General features: G+C 42.7%; 1 protein-coding gene across 1 annotated transcript in view; it reads left to right on the forward strand.

Annotated features, from left to right (window-relative positions):
* Positions 1-12,813: 12,813 nt before the first annotated feature.
* Positions 12,814-13,041, forward strand: part of LRP12 (low density lipoprotein receptor-related protein 12) — a 118,280-nt gene continuing 118,052 nt past the window's right edge. Inside the window, exon 1 of the mRNA XM_009891906.1 lies at positions 12,814-12,847. Within this exon, the coding sequence (XP_009890208.1) occupies positions 12,814-12,847 (34 nt within the window). The remainder of the gene's footprint in view (positions 12,848-13,041) is intronic.

Raw genomic sequence — 13,041 nt, forward strand, 5'->3', positions numbered from 1 at the left:
GAGATCTTGAAAAGATCTGAAGGGAAAATGGCATTTTTTATTAGTATAAAGATTATTTAACTTTGGAGCTCTACTAATGATAATTTCTGTGACCAAAAATGTCCCCTTATGATTAATCAATTATGCAAACCATCCCCATTTCAAGGCTAGTAAAGACTTATTTAATGACATTTTTCATGCATCTCATGTCTTTAATATATTATTTTTTCCCTTTGCTCTGACAGAGCAATCTGCTCTGCAGAAGCAGCACTGTGTGCCACCAAAAAAAATCATTCCCCATATCAAGAAACAATTGTTTATTTAGAATGCATTCTAAAAATTGATCCTTTTAAAAGAACTGATTCGGTGTTCGGCTTGTTTCTCTGCAGCCGGAATTATTCCTCCACCGGCATGTTTCAGTACGGAGTGTTTCCAACATTAATGGCATGAGACACTGAGAACAACAGGCCCACTGCAGGGTCGGTTTTTTTCACTGTCTCTCCTTTCTGCTGCCTGGGGAATGATCCCATCTCACCTTGGATATACCCTGTCTCTAGAGATGCAGCAAGAAGTCATTCAGTCCTCGCACTAATTCGTTTCTGGGTATCTTCTGGGCAGAGACTGGCAATAATCCCAAACTGCATGTTATATGATGTGGACTGGCATGTCCCTACGAAATGAGCGGAGACAGCCAAGCTCATTTTAGTTAAGGCCAGTCTGTAGCAGTGTCCGAAGGCTTCGCATCAGTGCCTTATGTGCTACTCTGCAAAGCAATCTGCAAAAACCCAGTTTACCGAAGGGAGAAGAAAGAATCCATCAAGAAAGGAACTATTTAAGACAATGGCTCAAAATATGATTCACGTTTTATGGCTGAGCTTGACATCGCATGAAAGAAAGAGGTACTTATTGAACAAACAATATGTTAACAAGAGAGATTAATTTATTATCGTGTGTACAAGTCGTACGGAGATTTGGGGAAGATTGAAGGAAAGCGGCTTTCACAGTTGTATTGCTCAGGTTTAGTTAGCACACAAAGATCCAATTTATGGAAATAACAATGCTTGGGTCATTAGTACTCCCGCAAGTGAGCGACACCGCCGTCTTTCCCCTTGTCATAATCTGTGCTACACGGCTGTAAGACAATTGTCACTGTAAACCGCATCCCGCACTGAAAAGTGAGAAAACAATTGCAGTGTGCCATTAGAATTAAACAAATAATTAGGACGAAGAAGAGCACGTGCTCTACAGTTCCAGATACATTCCCTTCTCTTTTGAAAAATGCAGTGTAACCTTAATTAAACTTGTATGTTTAAAAGTAAACATTTATTTGCTGTAGATTACCCTTCCCCCAAAAAACCTTAGTAAAAATATAAACGCCTGAAGAGTAAACTTGCGTTGCATGTACTTTGTCCATGATAAAACAGATTAAAATAAAGAAAAAGCAGGATAAAGAAGTCTCTGGCATGGCTGACTCAAGATCCCCATCTAGCGTCCATATGGATATTAACAGAACTTTTTAAAAACTAGCATTTTTGATTAAATAATAAAAACCCACCACCAAAAACAAACAACTCCCCCCAGATTTCTTTCTCTAAGGTTTTAGGTCTTTTCATTTTATAGTACACGATGGTCTAGACATAGACATATTTCATTTTATGGCGACTGGTTGGTTTTCTTCACTTCATGAGTCACTTTGCTTCTATTCTTTTCTATTCTATTCTACTCTGTTCTATTCATGTCCTTACACTGCCCTCCTCACCACTGCTTATGAGAATCTTTAAGGAGTACACTAAGTGATATGACTAACATATGCCATGTATTTTTCTCCTATCTTTTCTTTAGTAGCAAATTCTATTTAGGGACATCTTTAACTAGGCTATATCACGGGGAAGAGTGGCTTCTAAGTCCAGCTGGGTTCCTGTTAATTGCTTTCTGTTGTTGTTGTCACTGCATATGCACATATTGGTCTGAATTTTTCCCATAAAAAGCAAGATCAGAATAAAGTGCTGTGTGCTCACGGCAGCGGGTGCCATGGTTTGAGAAGCCCCTGGGTTCTGTCGCTACCAGTTGGACCTGCCACATTTCCCTCCCATAGAAATAACCAGCCTGACGCAGGGTGTGATGGTCACGGGATGCTCCCACACCTGATCCTGCAATGGACAGCAACACAGTAACAAAAATCAGGTAAATAAAACCCCCTAATATTTAATCCAACCTTATCATACACACTAAAACGAGTCTTTGAAAAGACTGTTTAAAGTTGAAGGCAGGGATTTCTTCCTTTTCCCTTCATTCTTGTTCTACACTTCTATTTTTCCTATAGGTTGGGTGGAAAAACAGGTGGGATTTAAAAAATATTTTAACAGTACGCAGCACGTACCTCTCCGCCAACATCCTTTAGGAGCAACGTGGGAAGAAACAGCAGCGTGGACTTCAGCACGGCTGTGCATGGGAAAGAGCCACTCTCCCCTCGGCTGCTCAAGCCTGGTGCTAGCTCAGCTAGATCCAAAAGCGCTGGCCCACACCTCCTGACTGCCCTGTAGAAACCTGCAAAGGCTCATTTATCAAGGGACACACAGTGTTCTTACCTTTCTGTTTTATGGTCCCGGATGAAGGGGTCTTAGGGCACAGGGCGCCTTGCTGGCTACGTGGCTCAGAGGCTGGCACTCTCTCAGCTGTGAAGTTCTGGATGTATCTTCAGTGCCGGCCACAATCAACTCAGGAGAAAAAGGAAGAGCATTATGGGATACCAGTTGTACTTAAAAACAAACCAGAAAAGGCTGAGCTGCTGAGAAAGCTTGTTTGTTGTTTTTTTTTAATATTCTTTCCAACAGGTTTGTAACAAGTATACAAAAATTTGTAAGAAAATTCCTTCTTCTGAGATATTCCCAGACTAGAGCAGTCTAGATTAAATGAAGCTGCAGATATCCGGGGCTTGTGCTCCTTCTCTTCACGTGAACTAGAGCACTTGATGAGCACGTTTATAAAGCTGACCATGGTTTTCATGATTTCATAGAATCATATAAATATGTAGGTTGGAAAGGATGCTTAAGATCATCGAGGTTCCCAGGTTTTTGCAATATTCTTTAAATTTACAGTGGTGAATGCCCCCAGAATCAGTAATATTTCTGAAAGTGGAATCAATTTTTCAAGAGCAGGACTGTAACTAAGCACATTACAGCCACGCTGAACTCAGCGAGTGAGCAAGGCTCTCTGAGCTGGCTCCTAAATCCAAGTGGATATTCTGTAAGGCAAGGATAAAACACTCTCTTTTCTATATTTAAACTTTCAGATCAGGAGTGGGCTTTCTCACACACAAAGACCACATACTTCTGCTGCAATATATAGACAACTGAGGCAGCGTCTCCCAACTCTGTTCAGAGTCTTGTCCCAGGAGCTGCACAAATGCAAAAGAATTAATAGGACTGAAGCCCGCAAGCCCTATTTGTTAGAAGGATATAAACAGGCTTGAAAGAAGATGACAATTACTGTAGGTGATGGACAAAGTTATCCAGGTACCATTCATCTCAACAGTGTCAGATTGTCCTGTAGGCACCAAGGCAAAGGAGTTTTAAGGATGGAGGTTACGGAGACCATTGTCTCAGACATCTCCTAAGTCTGGGGGCAGCAGAGGAGAATGAAGGAAGATGCTTCTGTCACAAGGTAAAAGTAGGCACCAATGACTAGCACTCATGGGGTGGGTGGAGGTGGGAATCCACCATGTCAAAACCAAAGCAAGACACGGAGGATGAGAGAGAGGATGAGTACCTGACAGCTGAACTGAGAAAAACACAGGAACAAAAGGAGGTGAGAGGGGTAAAGTCCCATCAGCCTAGTGCAGCCAATGCACTTTATGGGGCAAAGCAGTGTCTTTCTGCCTCTGTGAGATCACTAAAACACCAAGGGCTGAGGATCAGAGCTGTGCTTTTGGCTATTATTAATACTGTTATTTCTTTCTCAAAGTAAGAATCAACTACGACTTTTAAAGAGTAATTGGAAAATTATAAATTCGTATATAATTATGTTCTATATGCCAATATTCTTGGATTGTTAGAAGCATAAGTATCTCCAAAACTTTTGAATTTCTTTTATTTTTTAAATAAAATAAGTTGACTTTCCCTGACTGTCTCAGGGTAAAATAGTATACTGCATATAAATGTATACAGTGCATGTGTTACTCCTTTAATTAACAAATACTTAGCTTTTCTTTGTCTGCACTTACATGAACTGTTAAATATTTTGTTTAACAGAAATGATGGGGAAATGACAAACTGACAAATAAAATGAATATTAACAAATTTCTTATGATCTTCTATATACCAGTGAAATATTGACTTTCTCAGTGGTCACTACATCTCTTCTACCCATATTCACCAAGCCTTGTTATCCCTGCTCCTGGTGCTTTTAAGAAGAGTCTTCATATCCAAATTTATTTCCTCTTCAGATCAGTTCTGGCATTCCTTCTCCACCACACTTTGCTTTCCACATTTCCTATGATTACCCAAATCAGGTCTCATAGCTTCCCATCTGGTATGTAAACATCTCCCCATTAGTAGTTCGGCCAGGATACATTTTGTAGGACTATGTGGTGCTGTTTGATAAGATAGCAGGAAAGAAGCTATTTTCTGATTTAAAGATACGGTATCTCTCCTGACGGTTTGTGTGGCAGTTAAAAAGTTCTAAAAACATTTGGATTCCCATTAGTACTCTGATGGCAGGGCACAGATAAAACATGTCAAATTTTATCAACGTGCAAAAATTTTCTCAGTTCTTAAGGTGTAAACCAGGCCCTACTATATCAAGCATTAATTCTTTAGGTAAACCAAAAGTCACAGAAATGAAGGGACCTGTAGCGTGGAGGAGACTGTATAACTAAAAGGAATGGGCAAACTCTGGCCTCATTTGCAAAGTTTTTATCCAAGAAAGGGCCGGCAGAAGCAGACGATCTCACTGCTGTTGGCAGGGTGGCCACTTCACATGGATTTCTTGGTGAAGAAGAAGCTTTCAGCTGTAAAAACTGACAAGGTTTACAGTTATAAATTGATTCTTCAGTATCCTCTGTATCTGACCACCAAGCATGCTGTTTTGCTTAGCTTTTCATGTGAGGCGTATTGGGAGAGTTTTCCTGACAGCGTTGTCAACAGTAATTTTCTAGCATCGTGGGCTTGACACACAGAAGAAGTATTTGTTTTCTACTTAAATTAATTCTTCTTATAAATAATTACATCTCCAGAGTGGTGAAGTGTACTTTTCAAAAGTATCTATGGATTTAAGGGGCCACGTCCCATTGCATTTGTGGGAATGGTTTTGGTATAGAATCATAGAATCATAGAATGGTTTCGGTTGGAAGGGACCTCGAAGATCATCAAGTTCCACCCCCCCTGCCATAGACAGGGACACCTCCCACTAGACCAGGTTGCTCAAAGCCCCATCCAGCCTGGCCTTAAACACCTCTAGGGATGGGGCATCCACAACCTCTCTGGGCAACCTGCTCCAGTGTCTCACCACCCTCAAAGTAAAAAAATTTCTTCCTAATATCTATTCTAAATCTACCCTCTTCCAGTTTGAAGCCATTCCCCCTTGTCCTATCACTACATGTCCTTGTAAAATGTCCCTCTGCAGCTTTCTTCTAGGACCCCTTTAGGTACTAGGAGGATGTGGGCTAATATGGCCTCATAGGCCATGGGTGCTCTCTTTCTTGGGCATGACAGCAGTATTTAACAGTAGGCTCATGGTCTTTTCTGGGGCTGCCCATGGAGATTAAAAAACTGCAGTACTTTTTGCAAGCATTTAATCTTTTCCTCAGTCCCTTCCCACCAGTCTTCTTCTGATGACTTGGTATCATTAAGGTTATATTTACATGGCCCTTAAGCAGTGCGCTATTGCTCGGTACCAACCCAATTATAGACAAACAGGGACAAAAGCTGCCTCAGACTCCAAACTAAAACAGAGAATAACATGCCTGGCCCTCCACACTGCCAGTCTAAAACTAGCTGGGGAGCAGCCACAAAAGCTGCAGTCTCAGCTTTGGGGCTGGTAATCTCTCCCTGTGGGCTCTTTGTACCCCAGGGAAATCGTTACTTGTCTCTGGCTATGAATAGTCAGAAGCTGAACTATAGTTATATTTAAACCAGACGTTGTTTATTCAAAAGAGAGAGGGAGAGACAGAAGACACTGACAAAGCCAAGAAATAAAATAAAAACCTGACCAGAGCCTTCCTAGAGGAATCTAAATATCGTTGTGAAATAGTGGTAGCAGTAACCTTCCATGACGCCGACTCCCTCCCCGATATCAGCAATCCCTGACAGGTTGCCCAGAAGGGAGGCTGCTTTTCTTCATCTTCCAAAACATTTGGTACTCGCTTCCAAGAAGAGGCTGTGGCAATACTGCCCTGGCTCCCCCGTGGGCTCCGGCCGGGGAAGCAGCTCTGAACTGTGCTCGTCTCGGCCACAGCAGCGGCCGCTGCTTGAGAACTGCTTTAAATCAACACATTCACCAGATGCTGGGCCCCACCAGCTTTGGCAGCTGTACCATCTGCCTCACTCCCCGTGATGGAGTAGACTTGGTGGGCCACTTGTAACTCCCACGGGTCCCTCTGCAGAGAACGTACATCGCCAGGACTCGCTACCTGGGCTCTGCCAGCAAAACACAAGGAATTAATCCGTCTGAATGCCCCGGGGCAACAACGAGGGTAATATCTGTTACAAACTGTTTCCCTCAATCTGCATCCCAGAGGACGTAATCTTTATTTTCATGTAGAACTCCCAGTTTCAGAAGAGATGACAGCCTTGGATTTAAAATCTACAAAGGCTTTTTTAAAGTTCTACCAATTCCTTCTTTCTTGTATCTTTTGGCTGAAGTCTGGAGAAATTGTTATCTCTTGCCCTTGGAATTCAATGCTTCTCTCTTTCCAGGCTGCCTGAAGGATCTTCCCCTTATCTCTCATTTCCACTAAAGTCACAAGCATTGTGTTCTTGGAAGGAGTACCCTTGAGTTGGTTGTGGGTGAGTATTTTACAGCATCAATCAATACAGGAAACATCCTCATTCTCTGGCAGCTCCCAAATAGCAGACTGTCATTTTTCTGGGAAATCCACTAGATCTTTTCTGTCAGTTCCAGCAGAAGATACTGCAATTTGTTCACACCGAGGGTCTGCTTTAAATACCAGCTTGTTTCTGAGAATTTCAGCCCCCTGAACTCGGATTATATGGCTTGTTTTAACAGATCTTTGTTTAGCCTGCATGCAGAAGGCTTTTGTGTCTGAGCCATTGATCTGTGCAGTCAATCTGATTTCCCCCACATCGACTCAGAGCAGTGGTACTCACTAACTTTGCTAGAAGCCAAACACCATCCATAAGACAAATCCAAGGTCTGCATTAGTAATCGGGATCTAAAGAAGCAATATTACTCTTCCCTTCTCATTCTTTTCTCTCCCTTACTTCTGAAATCAGTGTGTCATTGGCAGGGGTTTGGGACTGAGAGTTGGGGAGAAGAGAACGTTGGCACAAAAGACATCTGATGATATGTCATTTAATAGAATCGATTCAACCATCTGATGTACTTTCATGATTCAGAGTAAAAGCCCAGAGCTGTAATGGCTTAGCAATACGCAGAGCTATAAATTATTTGCTTTATTGGGGGACAATCTCAGTAAATAGAGACAGGAGGGCAGAAGAACTGCATTCTGCTTCTGCCACCACCGCTGACTTGCGCTGCACAAACCACCTCAGCTGTCGGTGCCTCCTGGCTCCCTCCTTATTTTGTGCATTTGATTGAGGGTGGAAGGACACAGCATGTGATTAAAAAGAGGTTTCTATCTCTCAAGACTGCATACAGCACAAATTACTATTAATCATAAATTCCATGACAAAGAGCCTGTGTGACAGGCTGCAGTGGCTCCTGGATACACATGTAGGGATGTACGTAATTTCCTAGCATGCGGTGGGGAGCAGTGGGTACCTGACTGCTTTTCCCACATTTGCCTCTGAAAGGGCTGCAGCCAACAGGGGGAACGGTGAGAGACAGAAGAAATTGATTCCCTCTCCTGTGTGGGTCTGCTCATGCAGAAATGGGGAAGCAGAGAGGGTGTTACAGATGTCTTTCTGCTCTCTTTAGTGTCACCTGTGAGTAACAGAGAGGCAAGCCCGCTCCTGCCGTTGGCTGCAGGAGGGCTGGCTGGGCAAGCTGTGCCTATGCACAGCCATAGGGACGGCAAAAGAAGTAGAAATGTGGCTGGAGGGAACAGAAGAGAAGAGGACAGGGGACAAAACCCCCAGGGAACCAAATGGCAGCATGGCTGAGAGCTGTGAGGATAAGAAAGAAGATGATGTAAGAGCAGGCCAAGGGCAGACATCTCATGACAAACTCTTTTCTAGGAGACTTTAATCACAAAAGCTGACAATGTCGATTGAACGCTATAGCCTTCTGCTGATGACCACAGTACCACTATATTCATTAACATCTTCAAGTCATACTTAATTATGTTTATTAATTGTCTCCTTTTCCTCTGTTATTTTCCTCCTGGATTTCATTTCTTCATTTCTCTTTCTGGTTTTGCTTTCGGTTCTTCACTTTATCCTCTCTCTTTCCAATTCCATTAATTGGCTAATATTGTAAAGATTTTGTAAAAAAGTTTATATAAAAATAAAGCTTACCTCACGCAGTGCCTGATAAGAAGAAATTACACGTTAGCACATGTTGGATGTATTACAGGAGTGACATCTTCACCTCAAAGTTCAAGATCTCACTGTTCTGAAGGGACAGAGCTTGGAGAAATCCACAGATTCCCATTCTGTGACCCTCAGATGCTCAAAATAAAATGAGAGATGGGTGCAACGAATTCTACTGGGTCACCTCCATGCCATGTCAGGATTACACCCAGCAACCCCTTCTTTCACTGGATGTGCAGAGGAGCAGGTGTGATGGAAATAACTGCATGACCTCTCTACCAGCCAGAGGTCCCCTGCCCCAGGGTCGCCACCGCAGGCACCTCCAGCTGTCAGCCCATTCTCTGCAACCCACCTCTTGGATCTTAGTACCCTGTTGCAGGCTAGATCTTCATCAGAAATAAATCAGTTTAGCTCCACTGACTGCGGGGAAATCGTATCAGTGTAAATCAATTTGGAATGTGATAAAATCTTCTTGAAACTAATCGAAGTGGGCTTCATTAGGAAACTTTCAGGAGTCCAAACTGATTAAAATTAGGAGGTTATTATTTGAAATAAATTGCAAGAATCACATACACGGCAATTTTTACCTTTTCCCATTTACAAATTAACCACAAATGAGTTACAAATTTGTCAGATATACTTATTATTTGAAGTCAGTGGAAATTTTATGAATAATTTAATCCTCAAATTGTGTATCTTCAGGACTTATTAAGAGTTTGGTATTCACAGTCTCAGATATTTATTTTTGTTTTGACTGAACATACAGATCAGTGATGGATTTCTGCTCATTAGTATGAACTTTATGTTGTTGCACATAAGATTTACTATCCTATAAATAATATCAGCAAGCTCATTTGTTAGTATAGCCTGACAAAATGAACACAAAAAGAGTGTAAGCACAGCTGAATATAATGTAGTTAGAAACTGGATATTCACAGAATTTGACCTTTTCAAAACCTCTTTGTATGAGTCCAGTTTTAGTATGCTGCAAAGTAGTCAAATCTCTAATATATTTTGAGGGAAAAATGTGAATTTATGTTCCTTTACAACTTTATAAATAGTCTCAAAGGGAATTGAAAGTGTATGCTGATGAGATGCTGAGAAGGTAACAGCTGGGGCAGAGGCAGAGACAAAGAGCTGGGCAGAAGGTGGACCTTGGGCACATGACGAGAAAATAATAAAGTAAATTTGATGAGAAAATAATGAAGTATTTCAATCTGTAAATATATTGTGGGCAGAGGGAGGCAGCACCTGCTCTGAGACCGCATGGTGAGCCAAGAGTCAAAATAGCCATGGCTGATTAGGGAGATGGTTAGAGAGGTCAGAGAGGTTAGGAGTTGTCTTCTTTTTTCCACTCTCCCCCCATGTTCTGCTCATTTCATGCCATGGTTCCTTTTTCTTGTGGGATCTTGTAGCAGCCGTGGTATCTTGCTGGAGGTTTTTCAGAGCTGAAGCAGCTCTGGGCTGCCACCTGGGTCGAGCCTGACCTGGGGTCTCAGGGTGGTGAGACAAGCCTCCCCAGGGAGCCTGTGGGGTTTTGTAGCTCCCTTGTGGATGCCTGTGCCACTCTCCAGAGACAATTATTTCACTTCTCCTGGGTCAATTTGCTTTGTTTAAAACCTGTTATTTTTGTTCTTGAAATAACTTCTCCTGCAGTGGAAGTCTCTATTTGCTCTCATTTGACTTTGGTTTTCTCAGGCTGTTTGGTACAGCACTACTCTAATATTGCAAACAGCATTACGGCTATCTTGAAAGCAGACACTTTCTGGCCAAGTCGTTTCAGAATTTGCTGGGATCCCACTTACCTGAGCTTCTTGTAAAGGTATAGCAAGAGGCAGAGGGTAGAAATAGCTAGTTTCTTTCTATATGCAACTCTGAAACATCACGTTACGTTTTAGAACTAAATGGGGAAAAACCCTTCTGTGGCTCTACGTGAATTTTTACTTTGGCTGTGTTGGTTTGGGTTTTTTTTGGTCTTTTGGCTGAAGGATGTTCTCAGATGTTGACATTAAGGTTTTAATACTTCTGTCTGTTCTCTAAATTAGAAGTGCCATAAAGCACAAGGAAGCACAGTGCAACAAATTCACATTGTTATGTGTGGATCTTGATGTCGCTAATGATATGTGCTCAACTTACTTTCAGGGTTTCTGTTGGTCCTCCTTCCTTGATGCTCCAGACTATCTCTTCTCCTAGATTATTTGTATTGAAAGATGAGAAAAAGGCAAAGCCCCAACTCGCAAAGCAACTCTCAGCTGAGAAATGAGTCATACCACCATGGCCATTTCCCAATAATGCCGCAAGATTTGTGTGTGTGATTTGTAGTCACAGCTCGTATTTGTTGTTGGCAATGTTTCTTGATGAGAGAAAGATAGAAATACTGACAAGGAAAAATGAGGCTTGAAAGACCTTTTAGGAGGAAGGGAGTAGCTGACAAAAACAAAAATGGCGAGGTGGGGATGCCCTGGAGAAGCTGCATCCTCTTGGACTGAGCCTGTGTTTGGAATTCCTCCGAGATGGGGCTGTTTGCATAGCCTGCTGTCAATAAATAAAACATTCACAAACTAGGTCAAGATTAGAGCTGTGAGACACTAACAAAACTGGATGATGAGCAGCTCTTTTATGTTGTTGAATAAATACACCAAGACTCATGAGCTGAAACTATTAAAAATGTCTTGTTTTTAGCTTTAAAAGTTCAGGGGAAAAATGAGGGCTGTATGAAAGGAATCTGCGGAAAAAATCTTCAGACAGAATACTGCCGCACAACCTTGGCTGAAGCTCTTCAGCTTCAGGAACTTGAACTTTGAACAATTTTTGTAAGCATGAAAGAATTCACGGAGATCTGTTTGGCATATTCAGCCTCTACTGCAGAAACAAAATTGGAAATTAAATGGAAAACCATTCAAACAATCATGTTTTGTTTATTGTATCAGTGCTCAACCTATATGATTCAGTGTATACAGCGTACAGGACTGTCAGGAATGGCTTGGCAGAACTATCGGGAGCAAAAAAGTTTACTCTTGGTCAACCTGTGATAGGCAAAGTAGATGCCAGCACACCGAGGACATGTTATTGAACAAGACCTATCCCAGGCCACTCCTCCAGTTTCCACCAAGTTGCACTCCCGTGTTTTAGGGGCAGGCAGCATGTTTTGCACACCCTCTGTCCCCAAGGCTGGGAACTGGGATGGCGCATTGAAGTTGTTTTCCAAGACAGTGATAACAAATTGAGGATCTCTCACGATAGTTTAGGAGACATCATAAATGGGGAACGTTGGCCAGGATGAAATTTCAGTTGTGGTCTGGTTCTAAATCCAGACAGTGCAGGTCTGCTATAGGGTTATTATGGCAGTTCTGTTGAACTGTGGGGTTATTACTGCTTAATTTCTCATTCTACAGTCTGTGTGCCTCTGGTGTGTCTCACACACTACTCACACTTTGTTTTCTATTTGTCTAGTTTTAAGGACAAAAATCATGCTTATTGAAATCTTATTCAATCTCCAACACGATGCAACCCTGTTCCCAACTCAAGCGCCGCTGGCTGCTATGCTAATACGGATGACCAAACTTGGGTGTTTATAAAATATACCTCAAGGGCTCGATCCAGACCTAGTCAGTCCATGGCTTTTCCCTGAGACTGATGGTGTTGGGATGCTGAAGAGTACACTCTGTTACTTGAAGGATCCACTTCCAAGACATGCTTCTGAAGAACCACTCCTGTGGCTTAGGCTGCTTCAGCACGTGCAAATAATTTTTAGTGGATAGCTCAATAAATTGTAAGTGATGAAAGCAAAGCATTATCCACAGGGGATTCACAGATTTACACACCTGCAGATCAGGCTTTTAATTTGGTCAGATAAATGCAAACTGTGTGGAAGAGAAAACATAGTTTCACATCTTCCTTCATTTTTGGCAGAACCCATTTTATGTTTATCTGTTCATTGACGGATGGATATAGATGTGCCTGTGCGGCATTAGCCAAGGGACGCTAATCTGAGACGCCAGATAAACTCCGCCGGCAAATTGGCAGCTGACTGCCTATGCTATACTCTTTAGCAAGTTGTTTCACCGTCACAGTTCCCGTTTCCCTCTCTCTCCCTGTTTTTGCTGGCACAGCGAGCGGTCCCCAGCGGGACCCACGTACGCATCTGCACACAGCCGAATTCCGGATGGGGAGCGCCGGAGTACGGGAAACCGTTACCGGTAACGAGGCAGTTAGTGGCAGGCTGACGTGACTTACTTGGACAGGGACGGACTGGTGGACTGGGGCCGAAATCACGAGACCTCCCAGACCCGAGGGAGGCGAGTCCCTCGGGGAAGGGTCTGCGTGGCCCCGCGGGCTGTCGCCGGCTCCTTCTGACTCCGTCGGCTTATTCCAACAGCGGCGTCACTCGGCG

This window comes from Charadrius vociferus, unplaced genomic scaffold, assembly GCF_000708025.1.
Source record: "Charadrius vociferus isolate BGI_N301 unplaced genomic scaffold, ASM70802v2 scaffold15, whole genome shotgun sequence".
NCBI classification, from domain to species: domain Eukaryota; kingdom Metazoa; phylum Chordata; class Aves; order Charadriiformes; family Charadriidae; genus Charadrius; species Charadrius vociferus.